This window comes from Cyprinodon tularosa, unplaced genomic scaffold, assembly GCF_016077235.1.
Source record: "Cyprinodon tularosa strain WSP-4 unplaced genomic scaffold, ASM1607723v1 ctg23, whole genome shotgun sequence".
NCBI lineage: Eukaryota > Metazoa > Chordata > Actinopteri > Cyprinodontiformes > Cyprinodontidae > Cyprinodon > Cyprinodon tularosa.
In genome coordinates, this window is record NW_024038861.1 from 1,164,467 (window position 1) to 1,185,996 (window position 21,530).

Here is a 21,530-nt window from a genome sequence, read left to right on the forward strand (position 1 = left end):
TATCAAACATTATACTGGGCAAGTAAAAATTGTTTCTAGGCAAATGAAATGTGAAAGTCACTTGCCCTTTGGGCAAGTGGTAAAAATCCTTAACGTCAACCCCTGTATCCCCAACTGATGCGACATGTTGCTTCTCATTTCTTAAACAACCATGTTGAATGAATCCTGTGGTTGTAGAAAACACCTATTTCAGAGGGGTGAAATCAATAGTATCCGTCAAGATACTTTAGTTTATAACTGTTCAAATCATTATTAAGAAATGGAATGATAGTGGACACCTACCGTCTTCAAGGAAAACATGTGGCAGGAAAAGCAGAACTCCAGACAATGGTTAACAGTTAAAGTAAGACAGCGCTCTTTTTCTGGGTGGATAATCACAATAAGTGGTCCTCCTAATTGTCAATCATTCCGGTGATATGTTTACAGAAGGCCGACCTACGTGCTCATCCCCATTTTCACTTACCGGTGGTGAGTCTGACATTGTGGAAAAACTGCAGTTTTTCTTTTGGAAAGTAAGCTTGTATGAACGATGCAAACAGCAACTTTTAAAGCCGGGCGCACACTGTGCGATTTTTTTCAGTCGTTGCACACAGCTACAGCTCACACCTCAAGATTAATGTTCGGCCCGACGCTCTCGTGCGATCTACCTGCTCACACTGTATGACTAAAAACCACGTTGAATTCAGCTCCTCAGTGAGATGGAGCTACTCTGATTCGTCTATCTGGAAGCCAAACAAATAGAAGGGGAATCCATGTCTTTGTGTTGGTAGAGCGCTTGTGGACTTGATATAGTTTCTGTATTTAGAAACTATATGTATTTTCTGTAGTTTCTGTATTTAGAAACTATTCTGTATTTTGTCCATCCATGTCTTTGTCCAAACGACAACGTCGTTTGGACAAAGACATGGATGAACAATGTGGCTACCACAGACTGTCAATTTTACAGACAGAACTGCATTTCACTCATTGCATCCCTGCCATGCTTCTGTGTTTACAGAAGAATTCTTCTTTGCGCATGCGCACCGAGCGATTTGCCCACAACGGACCTCATGATTCCTGATTGGGAGGTGGTCCTGAGAGGCTGCACAACCCTTAACCCACTGAACGCATGCAAGAGCATGCATGAGCATGGGCACGAGCCCATTTCTCCTCGTGAACGCTCTTTTTAAAAGTTGCTGTTTGCATTGCTCATACAAGCTTACTTTCCAAAACAGGATTTGCTATTTTTCCACCTTCAGACCACCAGTAGGCCTAAGTGAAAATAGGAACGAGCACGTAGGACAGCCTTATGTAAATATGTAAACATATCACCAGAATGATTGACATTTTGGAGGACCACTTATTTTGATGATCCACCCAGAAAAAGAGCGTGCTCCACTATACCTTTAAATCTGTTCCCCCCTTAGGAAGATCATGTCATGTGCAATCTAGTCTAGTTTTATTTCTTAAGCAGTTAAAAACAACCACAGCTGAACATAGTGCTATAAAGAAAAATAAAGAAATAAAGAAATAAAACAGTACAGACAAAAAACAAAACAGCAAAACGTGGGGAAAAAAAAAACAAAAAAAAACATTAACTAATATTGAAGCTTTATTTTGATGCGACAATATGATTCCTATAAATGCTCGATTTAAGTCCTAAACAATTTAACACAAAAAAACTGCTAGAAAATATGTAATCCCCACAAAGAATAAGCCAGCCACGTACGACTATGCGTCAGCGCGTTTTTTTTACGGTCACGCCCGACGTCGTCACGCATCAGTTCTAAACAATGCTCAGGAAAAAGCCACGTTGACGATCCAGATAGCAGAGTAGTGCACAGTTTCGGTCAGATTAAGACAGGGATTTACTTCGTTGGACGGTTCGGTTCCTGTTCGCAGCAGATTGTACATCAGAGCAGGCATGTCGTCGCCCCCAAAGGAGAAGGTGGAAACCAAAGGCGGACATCTCCCTGCAGGTAAACTTCCCTATCTGGCTCTGCTGCTTTTATTGCAATGCTTCTTAAAGACCCGAGGGCCTGTGTTTCTCCAACCAAGAACATGATGACTCCGATGATTACTCATGCAATCCTTGATTCCAGCTCATCCAGATTGCGTGCTCTAATTATCTGCCATATTTCACTGTTTTGTTCCTACTTCCTGATTGGCCTAAGATTTCTTTTTTATTTTTTTGCAGGATCAGTCAGTGTGAAGCCATTGTTGTGGCTAGTAATTACTGCGCACTGCTGCAAATCTTTAACTCTATGGGTGGACAGGGGGGGGCGGCAAACAGTAAAGCATACGTGGACAATAGTAATGTTTGCTGCTGCAGCGCTGACCGATTGCACACTTAGATAAACAATGGCCCCCGACCTGTGAGCAGAGGCTGCCTCTTAAAGGACACACCGCTCTGTGTCTTTCCACAAAAAAACAAGTGTGTTCATTTAGTGTGCAGTTTTTAATCTGCTTTAGTCAATAAAGCTTAAAGCCGAGGTCCTCTACACAGGGGCGGAGCTAGATGGGGGGCCAGTGCCCCTGTAGATCATGTCTTGGCCCCTCTGCTGAAGACATAATACTCAAATAAATTCTAATGATGATATGCGCTGGAACAGAAATGGTTACTGATAGGTCCTTTGGATCTATTTCATCTCTTATATTTACAAATACTGTTTTACTAATTATATAAAAAAAAAAAAACAATAAGGGGATACCTTTAGTGGTATTGAGACAGGATCCCAGTTTTCATCTGCTAAATCTTTTTTTCAAAACAAATTGTTCTCATTTTAACGGCTAAATGTATCAGTTTTTCTTGAGTTCTAATTCTGATTTTATAGAAAACAGTAATTTTAATGTAAATTAAGTGAAAAATATGTAAATTATGAATGTATATTGACCTAACGTGAAATAGAATTTCAATTAAACCTAATTGAATAGAAATTTAACTTCATGCAGCTATCTTAATATATTTTAATCCCTTGCCTTTTTTTTTTATTTCATGCTTTTCCGGCCTCCCATAAAAACACTCTGGCCCCCTCCTGGCCCCGTTGGAACATTTGGTCTAGAACCACCACTGCCTACCATTTATTTCCCTCTAATACAGATGATGGCAACAGTAATACTCTCAAGTGGAATATTCAAAATATTTAGATTTTTTTATATATTAACAATTACTTGCGTCAAACAAACTGTGGTTAATTGTGCTCATCAATATACTAACATTAAAGATAAGTACAGAATTCATGTTCTTTTCAGAACTAGATTTTGTGTTTTATGGGGTAAAGAGAAAATTTCTGCAAAGAGTCTTCAGTGAAATCATGGATAAAAAACTATTTTAATAAAACATAAAATAATCATTTTATGTAGATATTAGTACTTGTTAATGTCAATTTTATGCAGAATGATTACTGATAAAAGTAGGTAAGTAATGACGATGGAAAAGATGTTCACCCAAAACTCAAACCTGAAAGAATTTTATCCACTTTACCTTTTATCTAGAAAGCACGCAGAAATATGGATATTTTGCTCATTAATTTTCCTGTTGCAACAGTGTAGATTGACCCTGACGTTCTGGTACCTGTCCACTTTCAGCCACCCCTCAGTGTACATTGGTTATTGCCTGGCCACCTTTATAAAAAAATTCTGCCTACGCCTCTGCCTCTACAAACAATTAGTGCTGATTTTACCAGATAACCAATGTATTCAGTCTTTCTTGGCTTATCCCAAAATATTAAGTTGCATCCATTGATTCTAAAAGGTCCAAACTTTGCAAAAATTGCTTAGTAGCAAATCATATGATATATCATATCATATAATGCAAAGCATATAAAAACTGGCCCCAAATCCTTTCACATGATTCCTGAGTCATGTGGGTTACAAGTTAGAGCAACATTTGGACACAGTTACAGATTTCTGGAATTATGTTGAAAACTCAGTTTATGTTAAAATCTGACAAAAGTTGTAACCTACAGGCTACTGATTGTCTAATGGAAAATATATGTTATTAAACATTTAATAAAGGTTTTAGTAGGCAGGTCTAATTGATTTGTAACAGGTTTATTCACACAAAAGACCCCACTCCTTCCAGAATATATTTATTTATCATTGAACTCAGTGACAGAATATTCTTCATCATTATTATCAAAGTAAACAGTTAAAAAAAAATCTAGAAATCTGATAAAAATGTCTATAGATTTTTGAATCACACCGCTGTATGTTGAATCACTTAGAAAATAGAAACTTTTACAATCAGGATCCATTTTTGTCCTATAAAATTGTACTTGTTATTTAGTCTTTTTTTTTTTTTTTTGCTCTGAAACTTAAAAACTAAGCTGTGTGTCTTACAAGTTTATTTTACCAGTGTAAATTGATACTAATAAAAAAGCTGTTTTCCAGAATATTACACATTCACTGGTCAATTAGGCATTTTTTGTTGTTTAACAGTATTACTAAAATATCCAAATGACAACACTAGGTTAGAATAAAATGAATGAACAGTAAACAAACCTGCAAAGCAGCATTAAGAAACTTCTAAACTCAATATTTTGATTACTTGTTTTATTTTATTAAATGCAAGATACCCTCCAATTATTCAGAATAACTGTACCGTCTTAAACATCACACATTCCTGATCCTCTCACATCAAATAAAAATGTCAGATTCATGGACATCTGATTGAACAATAAAACTCAGGCAAATGACAGACTTCATTTTCTGATTAACCTACCAATTAGTGAGACAGAATTGTGCTCTAATTATACCCTTCTTATTGTGGTAAAGTGATGGTGTAACCTTTGATTATATGTTTGTTGCAGTGAAAGCAGGAGGGATGAGGATAGTGCAGAAGCATCAGCCTACTCCTGCACCAGAGCCGCCTCAGAAAGACGACGATGAGGAGGAGTACGTCAGCGCCAGGTAACACGGCGGCGACGGACCGCTAAGCTTTTTATTTGACTTTTTGAACAACGCAGTCCCATAAACTACATATATAACACTTTTATATTTCTAATTAAGATACTAAAAAAATATATTTAAAGAAGATACTTTCGGACGAAAAAAATACAATAACTGAAGATTTGAATAGTCCCCTCTCCTACTAAACATGCAGCAAGAACTTCTATTGTGCATGTTGCTTGGTGTCACTTTATTTAGAGGTGTTGCCAGCCCATATTTGCACGAGGCAGCAAGTGTTGTCTAAACATGTCACGAAAAGAACAATCACAGTTACAGTATGTAATTAAACTTTTCATACTTAACACCGAAAGGAAATGGCTTTAAATAGAAATAATGTTTTCCAAATTGTGCACAGAATCTTTGGAGATGTAAGGAATTTTCGAATAAAAAGAGAATAGTAGTTATCACATAGTTCAGCTTGTGATCAGGGTTAGAGATGATTGTCCTTGAAGTGGCATGAGATCATTTTTTCCAGATTGATCTCATATTTTCCATTAAGTATGTCCTATTAAAACATATTAGCCCAGGGCAGTTTATTTTTTCCTTTGTTGTTTTAAGGAAAAAGACGGAAAAAACTCCTTAGATATGCAAAATATCAAGAAACCAACAGAATGCTCCACTTTACAGAACTGTACTGAAATGTGAATAATATTTTCGTCTTATAGAGTATAGTGAATGTATAGCAGATTGTGAATATGTTCAAGCAAGGCGTAAATGCGTTAATTTGTAGGTTGGTAATCAAACACAGGGCCTGTAATTGCTACTAAGCAATTTAGCTGCTTTCTATAAGCATGGCTGTACGCATTTCGCTCCAGGACCTGTGTTTTTTTGTTTTTTTTTCCTACTCTCTTGCTTGCTAATTCAGTAAACAACATGATTGCTGCATAATTACTGCATTAACATGAGCAGCCATTCAGCAGTCACTTTTGTCTGCCGCAAACGGCCTTGGTTTGCATGTTTTACATCACAACGAATCCATTTCAGAGCCGGAAAAAAATCATTGTTCTTCTCTCTCTCTCCTCTGAGTTCTTCTTTTGTTGCCTGACAACGTTTTTTTCTTAGCTGGTCACAGTTTAAGGAGATGTGCTGCCTGCTGCCTCTGATCGCCTCAAGAACGCCTCCTTTCTAGGGGGAGAATCAATATTCATGAGGTCCCGTCAGCTATGTGCACAGCGGTACAGGTGCTGCGTTCACACCACGTTTGCAGGTTAATCGGTGGCTATAAATGCCAGGTGACGAAGGCGCACGCAGCAGAGAGCAGCGGTCAGGAACATTACTAACAATTGGGAACTTTTCTTAGGCTGCCCTTTATAGAGCAGCCCTGTTTGGTCACTCCATGCATTTTCTAAATCTGCACTACCGGTACTTGATTTTGAGTTTTTTTTTCTGAGTATTTTAATTATAAGTGAAAATACAAGGCAGCCTTGTAATTACAATTAATAACTATTATTGGTTCCTATTTTCTTTTTGTACCAAGATGAGCAAAAAAAGTAAAAGAAAGCACATAAAGTAAGTCTGCATCCATCCATCCATTTTCTGTCACACTTATCCTAAGCGGGGTCACGAGGGGTGCTGGTTCCACGGGTGAGAGGCGGGGTACAACCTTGACAGGTCGCCAGTCCATCACACAGCAACACAGAGACAAACAGGACAAACAACCATTCACACCTAAGGACAATTTAGAGAAACTGTGGGAGGAAGCCGGAGTACCCGGAGAGAACCCATGCTTAGAGAGAACATCCAAACTCCATGCAGAAAGAGACAATCGAACCCGGATCTTCTTGCTTCTAGGCAGCAGTGCTGCCCACTGAGCAAGTAGGGCTGCAACTACCGTTAATTATTATTTCGCAAACCGAATAATCTGTCAATTCTTTTCCCAATTAATCGATTTTTTATAGGATAGGCAAAGGTTCCTTAAAGACGACTTTTTACTAAATTAAACCACGTGTAACTAAGACTTTTCCACTTGAGGAGTTCTGCATAGAGAACATTGACAATGAGTGCTGGACTAGGACATTCCGCTTGGAATCCACAGATTCTGAGTTCAAGCCCCAGTCCCACAGCCTGCCACTCTGGGTCCCTGAGCAAAAAAAACCCTTTACCCCCACACTGCTCTCCGGGTGCCGCACAATGGCAGCCCACTGCTCTGCAAAGGGATGGGTTAAATGCAGAGAGTTTATTTCGTTGCTTTGTACTTCTACAGGGTAATGGCAATAAAAACTGGGGGGAAAAAAACAAAAACTTTTTTTATATATATCTTGAATGCAAAATTTTATATAAAGTTTTTTACAATTTTGATATAATTTGTGCTCTAAGTGGGTTGCTCTATCAGCTATAGACATGTTTTACAGTCTATTCTCCATTTAACAAATTATCGAGTACTGAATTAGTTGAAAATAATTTCAGTAATCGATTAATCAGATTAATTGTTTCAGCCCTAACATCGACTTCAACATAAAATGTGTGGCTGAGTTGAATAAGAAAGTAAAATTAAACTTGGTTTCTTTTTTTTTAAGAGGCTGGTAGAGAAAAAGTTGCGTGGTAGGATAGTCAGAAGAGTCTGAGTCAGATCAGGGTGTGGCAGCCTTCCCACTCTTAAAAATAAATACTTCCTTATTTTAAGATGCTGGTTGGCAGAAGTTGAAGTTATGCATGATGTTGAAAATATGTTGCCTGTGTCTCGATTTGGCCCAAACTGAGATCTTAAGCTGAAAATTGAAGATTTCTTTTTTGTATTATTGTTGTTTCTCTGTCAGATAGATAGAAGTTTAATTCTCATTCTTGAAGCAGTTGGTTAAAGCTTTAAAACTAATCATTTTGCTCTTTAAAAATCTTAAAACCTTGCTATCTTCATTTTCACTTCTTAATGGAACAAGACTTGAAGGCAAGGACAGGTGGGAAATACGCATTTTATTTCTTGTCCTTGTAAAGCAACTCGCCAACGTCTCGCAGGTATTTCAAAGATGCCTTTATTCATTAGCACCATTTCTAAAGATGTGAATAAAGCCTTTGATTCATTGCATCTTTTAATCCGTCATTGAGCTATGGGAAATTGTGTTTATTTAAGCAATATCGTCATCGCAGTTTGAAACCGTTGTATGGCCATGAAATGTTTTCCTGATATGTTGCAGCCCAGCTGCACAAGCAGGATGTCACTCTGAAAAATTGAATCGTTAAAGTGAGTCATTTGATTAATTAGAAACAAAATAGATTAGTGTTGAAACAATCGATTCAATTCTGCTAAATTGATTATTAAAATAATCGTCTACTAATTTAGTAATCAAATAATTTTAACTTAACAGTACAGACACTCATTTGCAGAAAGAACAATCATTTTTTAGACACAAGATTTCCCACAAGATCTCTACAATGTCTGTGGACTCATATGACCATGGATTAAACTTTATTGTTTTTTAATGAAACATTCCTGTGTTGCTTAGTCACAGTATCCTGTTGAATCGCCCAATGACGTCCATAGTTTCAGTCACTAGATTCCATCAGATTGATATTAAAACCAGCTTTTTGACAGGTGTTCTAACAAGGAAAAATGTCTCGCCTATCCTACGAGATGTGAAGTTCGTCCTTTGCTTTGACAAGCCTAGAAGTAGGACTGGGTGATTAATTGATGGAATATATTAATTAGGGCTGAAACAATAAATCAGATTAATCATGAATAATTCAATTCAGTTTATTTATATAGCGCCAATTCACAACACGTCATCTCAAGGCTCTTTACAGTTCACCAGATCATCCAGTCAAATTGATTCAATATTTTCTATCTAAGGAAAACCAGATGACTGCATCGACTCATTGACTCTTCAGCAATCCCTCACACTAAGCATCCTTGTAGCGACAGTGGAGAGGAAAAACTCCCTTTTAACAGGAAGAAACCTCCAGCAGAACGAGGCTCAGCGCGGAGGCCGATTATTGAAATAATCTTCAACCAATTTAGTAATTGATTCATCGTTAACTTGAGTATGGAGACTCTAAAATAAGCCTTTAGCTCACAGAGCGACCAACTTAGAGCAGCAATTATACCAAAATTGTAAAAAAAGAAAATTAACATTTTGCAAGATAAATTTAGTTTTTTTCATCTGTCAACATGCTCTGTCCAGAAGTCAAATGGAAAAGTTTTTGTTTCATCTGGTTTAATTTAATAAAAAAATCTTCTTCGAGGAATCTGATTAATAATCGATTAATCGGAAAAATATTCAACAGATTAATCGATTTGCAAAATAATCTTTAGCTGCAGCCCCAATATCAATAACATTTTCTGTTTATGGAAATGTAATTTTTGAAAAATAAATACATTTGAGTTTGTTATATTTTAAATGTTTAACAAGCATTTTAACAGCTTCAATTGTGTTTCCCTTAAAATTAAGATCCATTTTAATCAAACTAAGATTTGGAAAGAAATGCTTGTCATTCAACATGACTAAGCAGCGTTGATTTGATCAAATTTGATAGGGAAATATCTGAGATATAAGCCATGTTATCGCCCAGTCCTACCTAGAAAGACAGGGGCTAAAATAAATGGACCTGAAAGTCGCAACATATTTACACCCCAGGAAAACAGAATCATTAAGTAGAAGCTGTTAAAACTCCTATAATCCTCCAGGTACATTTATTGTGTAGGATTGTATCTGGTAGCAGTGATTGTACCAAAATTGATTTGTTAGAAGCAAAGTGGTGTTCCCCCACTGAATAAATGCACTTTGCTGTGAGATTACACTATCACAGATCAATTGTTTAAAGATTTTTTTAGTCATCTTATTCAAGAGGTGTCAAGTTTTAATTAACCTCTGTAATTTCTCAATATATTTCTGTTTCTATTTAGGGATCTCAGCCCAAACAGCGGAAATCATTCCCAGTCTATTTAAAAAAAAAAAAAATTAAACATGTAGTGGATCATAATCAAAAAGGAGGTCCCTTCTGACTCGTCTCTTTCCCTGATTTGCTGCTATAATATAGCATTTGCAGCTTGGTGTTATATGCTGAGCTTGTTAACTGACAATTACCTGCCAGCGTGTATAAGAGCATATGTTGTGTAGCACCGCCACGCCATGTGCTGTGTGTTTTAGTCACACTGAGCATCAGCAGGAGGGTGAGGACCTCTAGCAGGTGGCTGCACTGTAAATGTTGCCTTAGGAGCAGCCAGAGAGTCAGGGGAACACCTGCTGCAACCAATCTAACGGAGGTGGATGGATAGGCCACCGAGGGAGCGATTGATAGATGAGGGATTATGCTGATAGGAGGGAGAGGGGGGATTATTATTATGATGATGATGACACAGGGAGGGTTTTGAAAATATGGTAGAGATAAGCCTGGCAGGTAAGTGATGGAGGAGACGGGTTGAAGAGAGGAAAACACATACTTTAGATCCAGCCTGCTTACTGTCTGTCAGCTGAATTTGTTACTCAGACATACCAGCAGTAAATTAGCTGCATGTTTGGGTAAAATGCCCCTTCATCTTCATTTAAAACGCTGCCAGTTGGATAGAAGCAAAGTGCAGAAGCTAATCAGACAAACCGGTCTTTATTCGTGCAGGTGAAAGCGGGCAGCGCTCTGTTTTTCTGCCGTTCGACTTTTGGGCTCCTGCGGGATAAAAGGAGATGCTTCTGAACTTACTGCCCCAAAACACCGCGGGCACGAGCTATGGTGAAATGTTCTGTTAGCTGACAGCTTAGGGTGGGAGAAAAAAAAAAAAAGTTGTAAGGAGGAAAAAGAGGATCGGAGGGAGATGAGCAACAGGCATCTGTTTCCAGGGCAACCACCACCTCGCCCACGGCTACAAACTTCCCGCTCTGTTGAAGCAAAGGGGCGATGGGTGGGGGGGTTTAGCGTGAACCGCGGAGGGAGAGAGATGCCCAACAAATAAACTCATGCTCATTTTACCCTTTTGTCTTGTTGGGTTAGATTTGCTCTGTGTAGCTCTTTTTTTTCCCCCTTCCTTTCTTTGTTGGAAACTCTTCCTCATTGACTGTGACAGTGCAGCTCCCCTAATGGATTCTGCGTGGCTCTCTGCTGCCCCCTGCAGCCTGGCTCTGGTTCAGAAGGCTGCCACCTTCTCCTGGGATCTCTAAACCTCAGCAGGCGTTGTGGCGTCTCTAAGTTTGCCTGTCTTCTCTTTTACTGATAGATTTTTATCCCACCGAGTCAGAAAGTAAACCGAAATGATCTAAGCTGTATTTAGTTTGAAAATCTGTATCATTGGAAGGTTTTTAGATACTGAAAAGCTTAATGTTTTTTTGATAAAGCATCCATTGCTTCAGTTTTCAGTCCTTCTGCACCATAAACCCCTATTTAGATTGTCTTCTTCCATTATGATTGGCCTGCTGAAAACAGTGCTCCTCTATCATTTATTTTTTTTCCCGTCAGCTGTCACGTTCGTAATGTATTCATATTCCCTTTTTCCCCGCTGCAGTTTAGCTGACATGTTCGATTCACATAAACAAATAGAGTAAATTGCCAAATATGCACTTATTTTTCTGGCAGCAGCTGATTTATTCCCTCCCTTAGCTTAAAACGTTTCAACTCCAGTTTATTTTTTCCACACTGACACTAAGCAGAGTTTCGCCTGCATGCTGGAACACTCGTGCTGCTAAAACCTCATGTTTTTGGTTAATTGAATCGCTAATAGAGAGACTCTCAACCTCGTATTTTGAGTGTCAGGCCGCCACATTCAAACATATGCAAGCATCCAGTTTTTGCCAGGAGGTAAATATTCTCATTAAGACAAGAGGAGGGAGATTTTATTTGTGCCAGGACTCTTAATTGCTATGATATATGCAGGACAGATGTGATGAATTAACTCTACTGGACACTTTGAGCAATATAAAGTTGATTTATTCTGTCTAAGTAAGCAGCATATGCCTTTAAATGTTAAAATCTTCCTTCTTTTGAACGTATTTAGGGTGTAAATTGACTAAACATTAGTTAGAGATGTTTGCTGCTGTGCTTAAGGGGAGTTTGAAGGAGGGTAACTGCACCCCTGCTCCCTTAAAATTAGACGTCCCTCGTTTGTCACCCTAAGGTCGATACTCACTTAGGTTCTGCCTTCCTCCTCCTCTTTTTCTCGGCCTCGGTCCTTCGCCTTAGTGTGCGAGCGAGCACTTCAGCCTATTTCATCTCCTCTAATGGTTGTTTATTATAAAAGCCTTTGGCTGCCTGTTCTCTCTGCCTTGACCCGCATTTCCCCCTCCTGTCCCTTCTTTCCTTCCCCAAATGCGTCTCTTTTATCCTTCAACTTTAAACTTTTCCAGCCTTCATCCTGGTCCTTTTTAAGTCTTCATTTCTTAGTTGTTTTTTTTCTGCTTCTTCTCCTACCTCTATGTGAACCAGCGTTTGTCCAGAATAAATGGGGGCTATTTGAGCTTCTGGCAGCTCCATCCGCTGTGTGTGTGTGGATGGATGTGGGATGCCAGAGGGTAAAACTGCAGCTGTTTTGACAGCTTGGGATGTCCGTATTTTGGCATGGCGTCACTATGGGGTTTTCTGTGTCTAGCCTTTGGTTCTGCAGTCATTTACCTGTAACCTTCAAACTCTCTCATATTTACTCATCTCTAAAGCACCATAAATGATAAGGTTCTTTTTCTTTTTCTCTTTTTTAGCCCACCAAAGGCCCCAGTCATTGTGTCTGGAGTAGTCACAAAGGTAAGCTATATTATTTACGTATACAGAGAAAGACAGATTGTCATTTCTTTTATTAAATGCTTGCCTTTAGTAGTTAAGCCAAAATGGCTGTTGGATATTAATTTAAATGTAAAGTAGGAGTTGTGCGACCTGTTATGTTATGAACATGTAAAGTGTGGGGAACAGTAATTACAATGAAAATAATTTGGTTATAATTGGATGATTTCCTCTGTGTGTTGATGTTAAGGAGGCAGTGATTGTCATCCTGTGCAGATTTATTACAAGTGAACGAAAAAAAAGTTAAGCTGCAAGGTTTCAGTTTGTTTACTGGCTGAAAAAATGGGAATTTCTGAGTCTTTGTAGGGAAAGGGTTCGGCAAACCTAGATGGTCTTAAATCTGCTGTGAATAGAAATAATTAGCTCAGCAGATTTAAAGAGCAGCTTAGAACAGAACTCAGTATTTTTTACACAATGTTTATGTCAGGTTTAAAAGTGAATTGATAGATTTTAGGATTATGAGAGTTCTGTTAATTTTGAAGACAGTTGTTGGTCGGCGTAGACTGGTTACCACAATAATCGCTAAGATGTTCCTTTATTTCCTTATTTCGCAGCTTTAAGTCCTTTTTAATGTGATGCTGTGAGTCACCAGCTGTCAGGAGTCGGTGAAGCTCCAGTGCTGCCCCTCCCACACTTGTTGCTTTGCCTTTTTGGTCATCTAGATAAATGAAGCTCAAAATATTTTTCAATACTTACAAGACAGGTTTGGCTTTTCAAGAATAATTTAATTAGCAAAAAAAGATTATATTAGCTGGTTTTACTTGTTGCTCATGCACACTGCTATTCTATTGAACTCTATTCTATTCCTCTTAGGTCTATTTATTATATCTTTGTTATATATTAGGGCTGAACAGGTTATTGGATTAATCGATTATTGAAATAATCGTCAACTAATTTAGTAACTAATTAATATAATAATATATAAACATTTTGTATTGAAGATGGAAAAAAATATATATATATGTATATGTGTATATATATGTATATGTGTATATATATGTATTAGGGCTGGGCGATAATTCAATAACGATATATATCGATCGATAGACGTGTGGCGCAATAGAAAAAAAGAGGGTCGATAAAAGTTCGATAAAAAAAGAAACGCAGTTTTCCTTCCTTCTCATTGTAGCCTAGCATGTAGGTTTATGCTAGTCACTGCTTCCTCCCAACCAATCACAATCGCGGACCCAGGCATGCCGTCACCAAGCGCCGCCCTCTCAAACCACAACACAGAGCACATGAAGCTGTGCAGCAAGGAGAGGCGGAGGAAATTGTTTCAAAGAAGGGTTTTTGTAGTTCGGCAGTTTGGCAGTATTTCGGTCATGGCAAGTCGGACCTAAAACAAACCACAGTCATCTGGAAAATGTGTCGGGAACCAGTGAAAACGAAGTCTGATAACACAACCAACTTCTTTTTTTTTTATCATCTCAGCCGCTCACAGCCGCAGGAGTACGAGCTATGTAGGCCCCGACGCGGCTCTCCGAGGAATCTTCGGGAATTTCGGCAAAATATATATATTTTCAGTTCTGGGCAGTTTCCCACGTAGTTCTAACAATTGCGATAAAAATGCTGAGGGGCCAGCAACTTCAAAGTAATAACTCAGGTTAACGGCGGCGGTGGGGGGGCATTTATTTATTTGTTATATTTATTTTGGTCACTTTTCTGGTCACTTTAGTTTATTCTTTGTCAGTATTTAATAACATAACCTAGGTCTCTTAAGTTATTTTTCTTTAAAACAATTCTGTTATGGTTAAAAAAGTTGGTTAAATAAAGATTTAATTCGAAGTCTGTGTTTGTGTTTTTTATTAAAATTAAATCATTTAGCAATATTATAAAAAGTCCAGGCAGAGCTGCACATAAAATATGGTTTCAAATCTTTTCAATAATTATCGATATCGATCAATATGCATTTCTTTTTATCGATAAGCTTTTTTTCTATATCGCCCAGCCCTAATATGTATATGTGTGTATGTATATATATATATGTGTATATATATGTATATATATATATGTATATGTGTATATATATATATATATGTGTGTATATATATATATATATGTGTGTGTGTGTATGTATATATATATATATATATATATATGTGTGTGTGTGTGTATGTATGTATGTGTGTATATATGTATGTATATATATATATGTATATGTATGTATATATATGTGTATATGTATATATGTGTGTTAAGAGACATGATAGATCTTTAGCAGCATTCTACAATCCTCTTTTTTTAACCAAGGTTATCAAATCCTACGAGTCTCATAATCTTATTGTTGCCGTCATGCCGGTTGCTAAGGCTTCTTTATTATTGATGTTTTTTCTCTGAAAGAAGCAATATGATCAAAGGAAAAAATGAAACACACTCTGACCGATGGTAAACTTAAATATGGGCTCATTTAACTCGGTGGTTTTATTCTGGGGAAAAACCGCTACAGGTAAGTAGACAGCCTCGAGGTTTTGAGGATCAGTAGCAAGAAAAAGTAAGAACTTTATGAGAAAGGTAGATATCAGTGCTGTATGGGGAACAGAATGTGATCAAATAAAGATGTTCTTTTAAGAGTCAAGGTTTGTATGTTTATTTCTTTTTGTGTGGGACTGTCCTTGACTGGCAGTATGGCTCCATTCCCTGCCTTCCATTTGCCTCTGTCAGACCAGGCAGGATGTTTGCAGAAGATTGCTGCGATATCAGAATGATGCAGGCATCCCATTTATCCCTCAAACCTCCTCGAGCCTCGCCATTCGCCTCTATCACTGCCATCAAACCTGCTGGCTAGCCGTGCACAAAGCACCAAGAAAGCCTTTTAGGAGCTAAGTGTAACACTTCAGTCTATGCGCGTTGGGGAATGTCAACTCCTGTGTTTGTGTAGCAAAATACTCCAGAATATACAATACTTTTCGCCCACTTTAGTCAAAGTTTCTTATTTATAAACCTAAACAGATTCAAGTCGAATACTTTGCATTCACTCCATTGATTTGTGCATTTAATTTGTTTCTTTCCCGCCTACTTCTCCGCATCAGTCAGGAAAGGAGAGTTGAAAAGAAAGCTTTGAGAATGTGATGAAAGGTCAGTTGGAGGTCAACTCAATCTCCATCTTTTGCTTACCCATAAATAAAAACGAAGAGCATACACACACAGGAAATATAAAACGCATGCACACACACCATCTCCCTTTAATTCTTGCCTAACTATAGCCAGCTGATAATACTACAAGTTGTAATAAAACAAAGATTAAAGAAGAAATATGTAAGAAAACTATGAAGGAAAAGATTGTATTCCCTCATTTGATAAAAAAAAAAAATCTAATTTTCTTTAGTTAGAAATAATAAAGAGGAGAATTCGTAGTTACTGAGCAGATTGGTTGTTATTATTATGCCCTTGGTTCACTTTAGGGAGGCTCCCAGTGTTCTGTGTGTTTTAGGGAGATCGAAAAGTAGGTCAAACAGTCCACCTAATGTCCGCCGGCAGATAAACCTCTAAATAAGTGCTTATGTTGACACACAGAGGATGTTTAACAAAGCACTCTCTCAAGAGCGCTCAGAATTCCTGTAGGGGATGTTTTGTCTATAATAGTACAGTTCATTTTCACACTCAGTCCTACACAGCACTGTTTTTTGTTTAATGTCAGTTATAGCCAGTAGGTGTTCTCCACTGCCAAGCTTAGAAATAAAGCACAAATGAGTGTCTCATGGAGTCACTCTGAGTCCTATAAAACCATTAATGGAACATTTGGAGGAGTCTAAACGGGTGAACCCAGCCCTCGTGTGAGCTTTTTGTCTTGGTTTCCTGCTGAGAACTTAACCAATAACTTAACCTATCTACAGGCGGGGGGAAGAGAAGTAAGGTCGGGGGGGTTGGGAGCAAATATGATCCTTTTCTGTGCTTGAATTAAGACATGAACTGCTTCTAACTAAACATTAAGATAAGGAACTAGATCTGGTTTTTATTCACAGCTACTAACCTCTATAGCAGGGGTAACAGATTAAAAATCAGTGGGGTCCGAATAAAGAAAATTAACAACCAGCAAGGGTCCAGATTTAACACTGAAATACAATGCAGGTGTTTATGCATCCATGTTATACATTGAATTTTCAAATAAAAATATAATAAAAAATTGTTCTACCCTTTTAAAATCTAAATTGTTTTTGAATTAAAGAACAACCGTCTTTTATTTTGGTATATAGAAAAATTCCCGACTCACTTTTTAAAAAAATAAAACACTGACTGACTGTTTTTCTTTTTTTTTTGTATCGCTTAATAATAGCAGTGGGCTTTAGGCTGACCTGTAAGGCTTTAAACCTGAGTTTGAATTGAGACAAAGCCATTCTAAAGCACATATCAAGGTGCTCATTTTGAGCCTGGATCCATATTTATTTTTTATTATGTTCCTGCTTTACAGGAATAGATTGAGCCAAACATACTCAAAATGTGCAGGGTCATCTTTGAGCACACCATTTCACTTTTCGTTCACTAGATCACTGCGGTTCTTCCAGCAGTCCACACTTTCTCTGCTCTCTTTTTCTCATTGTCCTCTCCTTCTTTCCCATCGCCCGGCTCGCCACAGGTTTGCCTGCTGTGCCTGCAAGTAGCTAGCAGCAGCAACCGTGACTTGAAACAGCTCATTAGCTAATATGGATCATGTGCAGCTTAGTGCCGGATGCTCCGGATGGCTTCCCCATACAAACAGGAGAAGAAGCGCAAGTGACGTTTAGACAATGTCGTTGGACAACATGCAGTGATTTATAAATGTTTTAAATCAGGTTGGGTCCAGATTAGCAAGCAGGCGGGTCGAGATCTGGAACCTGGTCCGCTAATCGGTGACCTCTGCTCTATAGTAAAGGTATGCTGGAGGATTTTCATAAAAAAAAATGCACATGCAGAACCCTGTACGCATCCCCAGAAGGACGCCTATTAAGCGCATGTAAGAGCATGCAGGAGCCCATTTCTCTTTGTGCACGCTCTGTTGAAAAGTTGCTGTTTGCACCACTCATACAAGCTTAATTTCCGAAAGATTTGCAATTTTTTCACTATATCAGACTTTCTATGTCTAAGTGAAAATAGGGTTGAGCACGTAGGACATCCTTATGTAAACATATCACCAGAATGACTGACCAGTAGGAGAACCACTTATTTTGATGATCCACCCAGAAAAAGAGCATCCTCCACTCTACCTTTAAGGTTATGGATATGTTGGGCGGTTAAGAATCCACTTCAGCCTCGAGCATTTCATTGACCGACTGTTCTTTCTTTCCAGGGCGATAAGGACTTCACGCCGGCCGCTGCTCAGGTGGCCCACCAGAAGCCCCAGCCTGGTGTCCCCAAGCTGCCGCCCGCGCAGCACATCAACCAGCACATCCACCAGCCCCGCAAGTGAGCATTCAAGCAGGCCCCAGCCGCCACGCTTTACTCCACCAGCCAGCCTTCCCAATGGAACACGTAGGATAAAGATGGTTCCCATCCAGGGCACAGACCTCTGCTCAATGATACCAGTAATTTTTGTTTGCCTCTTGCTTTTACATGTTTGAGAAAAGTTTCAGCAGTTGATGCTACATGTCAGTGCAGATATTTGTCAACGCCCAGCTGCTTGTACCCTGCTGCATCGGTGCTGCACTACTGTTTCTGCACTTTCATGACCTCCCCTCCACAGGGATTGTTCAATAGCTCATCAGTCTTAACTTGAAATAAACACTTTTCTAGCAGCAGGGAAACGAAACACAAATCTAACTCTTCTTTGAGCTTAAACAGCCAATCAACTCCTCTTCTGTCCTATAATAAACCCCATAGACCAAACAAATTATTTCAGCGCAGCATGTTATCAGTTTTAACAGCAAACAGATAAGTTATAATGCACGTTTACCAGCATATCAAAGGTAAATGTGACCCAGTGAAGGTATGATTACTGTATAATAGAAAGTATTAAGGAATCAGAGCATGTGTAAACAATATAGAAGCATTCGATTTATTTTTGTGTGCTGTCCTAATGCAACAACTAATGCTAAGATGCAAATGCTAAGATCACTAAATCTAACCAAAAAAGAGAAGAAAAAAAAATCTATATTTCTTTATAAATGCAAACACAAAAAATGCATGATCTCGCTGATTTCTTTGCATATGTACGTTTTGGACCACAACAAAGCACATTGTGTTTATTCTCATTTAACAATCTCCTCCTCTTCCTCTCTACTTGAGAAGTGGGTTTTAAAGCCCCGTTCCTGACTGCGTTAACCAATGTCCATTTTATCTTATGCACGCTGGAAATAACACCAAATAAAAAGTCACTAAACGGAAAGGAAAACTACTTCTGGGAAACAACTGGATGATGCTTTTAGTTTTGGTCTAAACATTGAAGGAAGGAGAAGTTAATCGAATAGAGATATTGTGAGGTGAAGGTTATTACGTGCTCTCATTAGGAGAATCACACAACATTCCATTCATCAGTTTTCCACCTGTTTGGTCTGGAATAAAGGGATTTTTTTGCATTTTAGCAACAGAAACCCCAGAATTCTGATATTCATCTGTCATAAAAAAAAATAGACATACCGTAATCACCACCATTTTCCTTAATTACACATCTCGGTATAATCGAGTGTCAGCTGATGCAACACTAATGTTCATGATTCCAGGAGACTAAATGTATATTACCACAAAGAAATCATTATCTGTGTTCATGTAATTAAGTTGAAAAGGTTTCATATTTCTTCTGTGCTTTTTTTTTTTAAATTCTCAAAGTGAATCACTCTAAATGTTAAAATCTTCATTCTTTGAAGTGCACTTGGGTATTAGGTGTGGTTGTCGTAGTAAATAAAAGATTTGGAATATCTTGAACGAGATCTTCTGTTTTTATTTCTATTTAATAGGGTGAAAACTTGACTTAATTGAGACTTGGTTTGGAACATTTAACACATTTCCAGATGTTGGATTAGGTTGGAACATTCTGTCCCGAGAAAAACGCTACCTGGTGCTACTTGATGTACTATTTCAGGTTTCTCACCTGGATCATCAGGGCGTCCTGTGGTGAATTGGCACCCTGCACTGGGGGATTAGGGCTCAGGTGGCACTGTGAAATGAAACAGAATCATCTCTCCTGGAGCTGTTTTCCCCTTCACTCTCTCACACACACCTACACACACACACACACACAGTGTACCAGGTGTTGGTGCATGTAATCCATCTTTACACAAGCATCTGCAACCAGGTGTTCTGTCAGCTTATGTTAGGCCAGTAAAGCAGCCAGTGTAGGCTTAGCTAGGGCGGGCCTCAGTCTGCACAACGAAACTCCTCAATAAAGTATAAACAATCTCCTTGACTGTCTCATCCTCTGCCAGGCCTTATTAGCCAAACTGGAAAAGAAGAGTCTAATGAAGACAGGGATGCTCCACGCTTCAGAAAATTACTAATTCCTTATGCATGTCCACAAAAAATAGCCAGTTAATCGTAGTTAAACATCCATTCCAGAATATAGATCTTAGAAAACCATTTAACATGACTTATACATCATCATTTGAACTCATTTGTGTTAATAAATGCATTTTTTTCCCATATCAAATTGTTTAACTTGTTAACAGAGCGAATGGGTCATGTCAGGCGGACACTTTTTTCTTTTCTTTTTTTTTGTTCCCTCCAATGCTATAAAAGCTATAAAAAAGCTACGAAGTTAAAATGTAATTCAAATTAGCCTCAGCACCAAGTCATTTTCATTTAGAGGCACTTTATTACATTAGTGCAGAGTCTACACCACCAGCTGTCTGCCATGTGTTCCTCAGGAACATTAAAACTGGCTTCAGCTAGTCCAAGCTGCTCCTTTCCGGACTGGAAACTGTCCACCGGTGCTTTAGTTTACTCAGTCCGCTGGCAGAGGTGGAAGCAAAGATATTCAGAGGGGTCAGGATGATTTTTACTGCTTACTTTGATAAGGCATCTAGGATAAAATGTCAAAGTTATCATGACATTTTGGCTCCATTTCTGCAGGAACTCTCTGAAACAATATTATCCCCAGCCTGAGGCCAGTGACACAGCACCTGAAGCAGTGTAGCCCTTCAGAAGGTGCAAAGCTGGATCTTTATCCCCTAAAAATCTAAGGGAAACATTTTGAGTGATACAGCAGCTCACATCTGTACTTCACTTTTATTTTAGTACGATCTATATTCCTTACAATGCACACATTTTAGGTCCACTTTTTTAATGCTGATTGCTCAGTTATTCATACTAAAATGTAGAAATGAGAAAAGATATTTCATATTTGATTGCAGTAATTATTCAACCTCAAGTCCGTACCTCAGCAGTGTGATTAAATTAATATGGCTTTTCTAAAAGAGAAAAAATTGAATTTGAGTACGACATAAACAGAATAAGTAATGAATCTTATCGAACACTGCATTTAATTTATATTTTCCCGTCGCTTTGGTTTTAATTAAAGCCAATGGGTTTTTGCTACATTCATTGCTTTCTGTAATCAAACATTTTTATGAAAATGCTTTCATTGTCACTGATAATTGTTTATTAAGGAATATATATATCTAAATGAACAGTAATTGTTTTATAATCACAGAAAAGCTTGGTTCAAAAGTGTTATTTAAAAGGGAGCCTGTTTAAAATAACACACACAAAACAGACTGTTCTAAATTATTTGAATGACATTTCCTTTTTTTCCATTCCGCATGTCCGCATCCTCAAACATCATTTGGGATTTTCTGTCAGATAGCAACATAAAGGATGTATACCAGGGAACTTTTCATTTTAAAACATGGCTTGCACTCTGTGGTATAAGCTCCCATAAAACATGGTGTAGAGCTAAGATTGGCTACAGTTACAGCTTCAGGTTATTTGCAGTATGTCTCTGCTTTGCATTCTTAACTGGATTTATGTCTGGACTTAGACTTGACTATGCCAAATCAAAAATACGC

General features: G+C 38.2%; 1 protein-coding gene across 1 annotated transcript; it reads left to right on the plus strand.

The window, feature by feature from the left end:
• The first annotated feature begins 1,756 nt into the window (after window positions 1–1,756).
• LOC119784618 (death-associated protein) lies at window positions 1,757–19,448 on the plus strand. Its single transcript, XM_038286763.1, has 4 exons — window positions 1,757–1,958; window positions 4,791–4,890; window positions 12,540–12,582; window positions 17,882–19,448. The coding sequence occupies exons 1-4, from the start codon at window positions 1,904–1,906 to the stop codon at window positions 17,999–18,001; spliced, it is 318 nt and encodes a 105-aa protein (XP_038142691.1). The 5' UTR covers window positions 1,757–1,903; the 3' UTR covers window positions 18,002–19,448.
• The last annotated feature ends 2,082 nt before the right edge of the window (window positions 19,449–21,530 follow it).

Excerpts from the sequence above, each read along its gene's own strand:
- LOC119784618 (XM_038286763.1), top strand. The coding sequence starts at position 1,904 with ATGTCGTCGCCCCCAAAGGAGAAGGTGGAAACCAAAGGCGGACATCTC. Across the intron at positions 1,959-4,790 it reads AGGCGGACATCTCCCTGCAG|TGAAAGCAGGAGGGATGAGG; the intron begins GTAAACTTCCCT and ends TGTTTGTTGCAG. Across the intron at positions 12,583-17,881 it reads TGTCTGGAGTAGTCACAAAG|GGCGATAAGGACTTCACGCC; the intron begins GTAAGCTATATT and ends CTTTCTTTCCAG.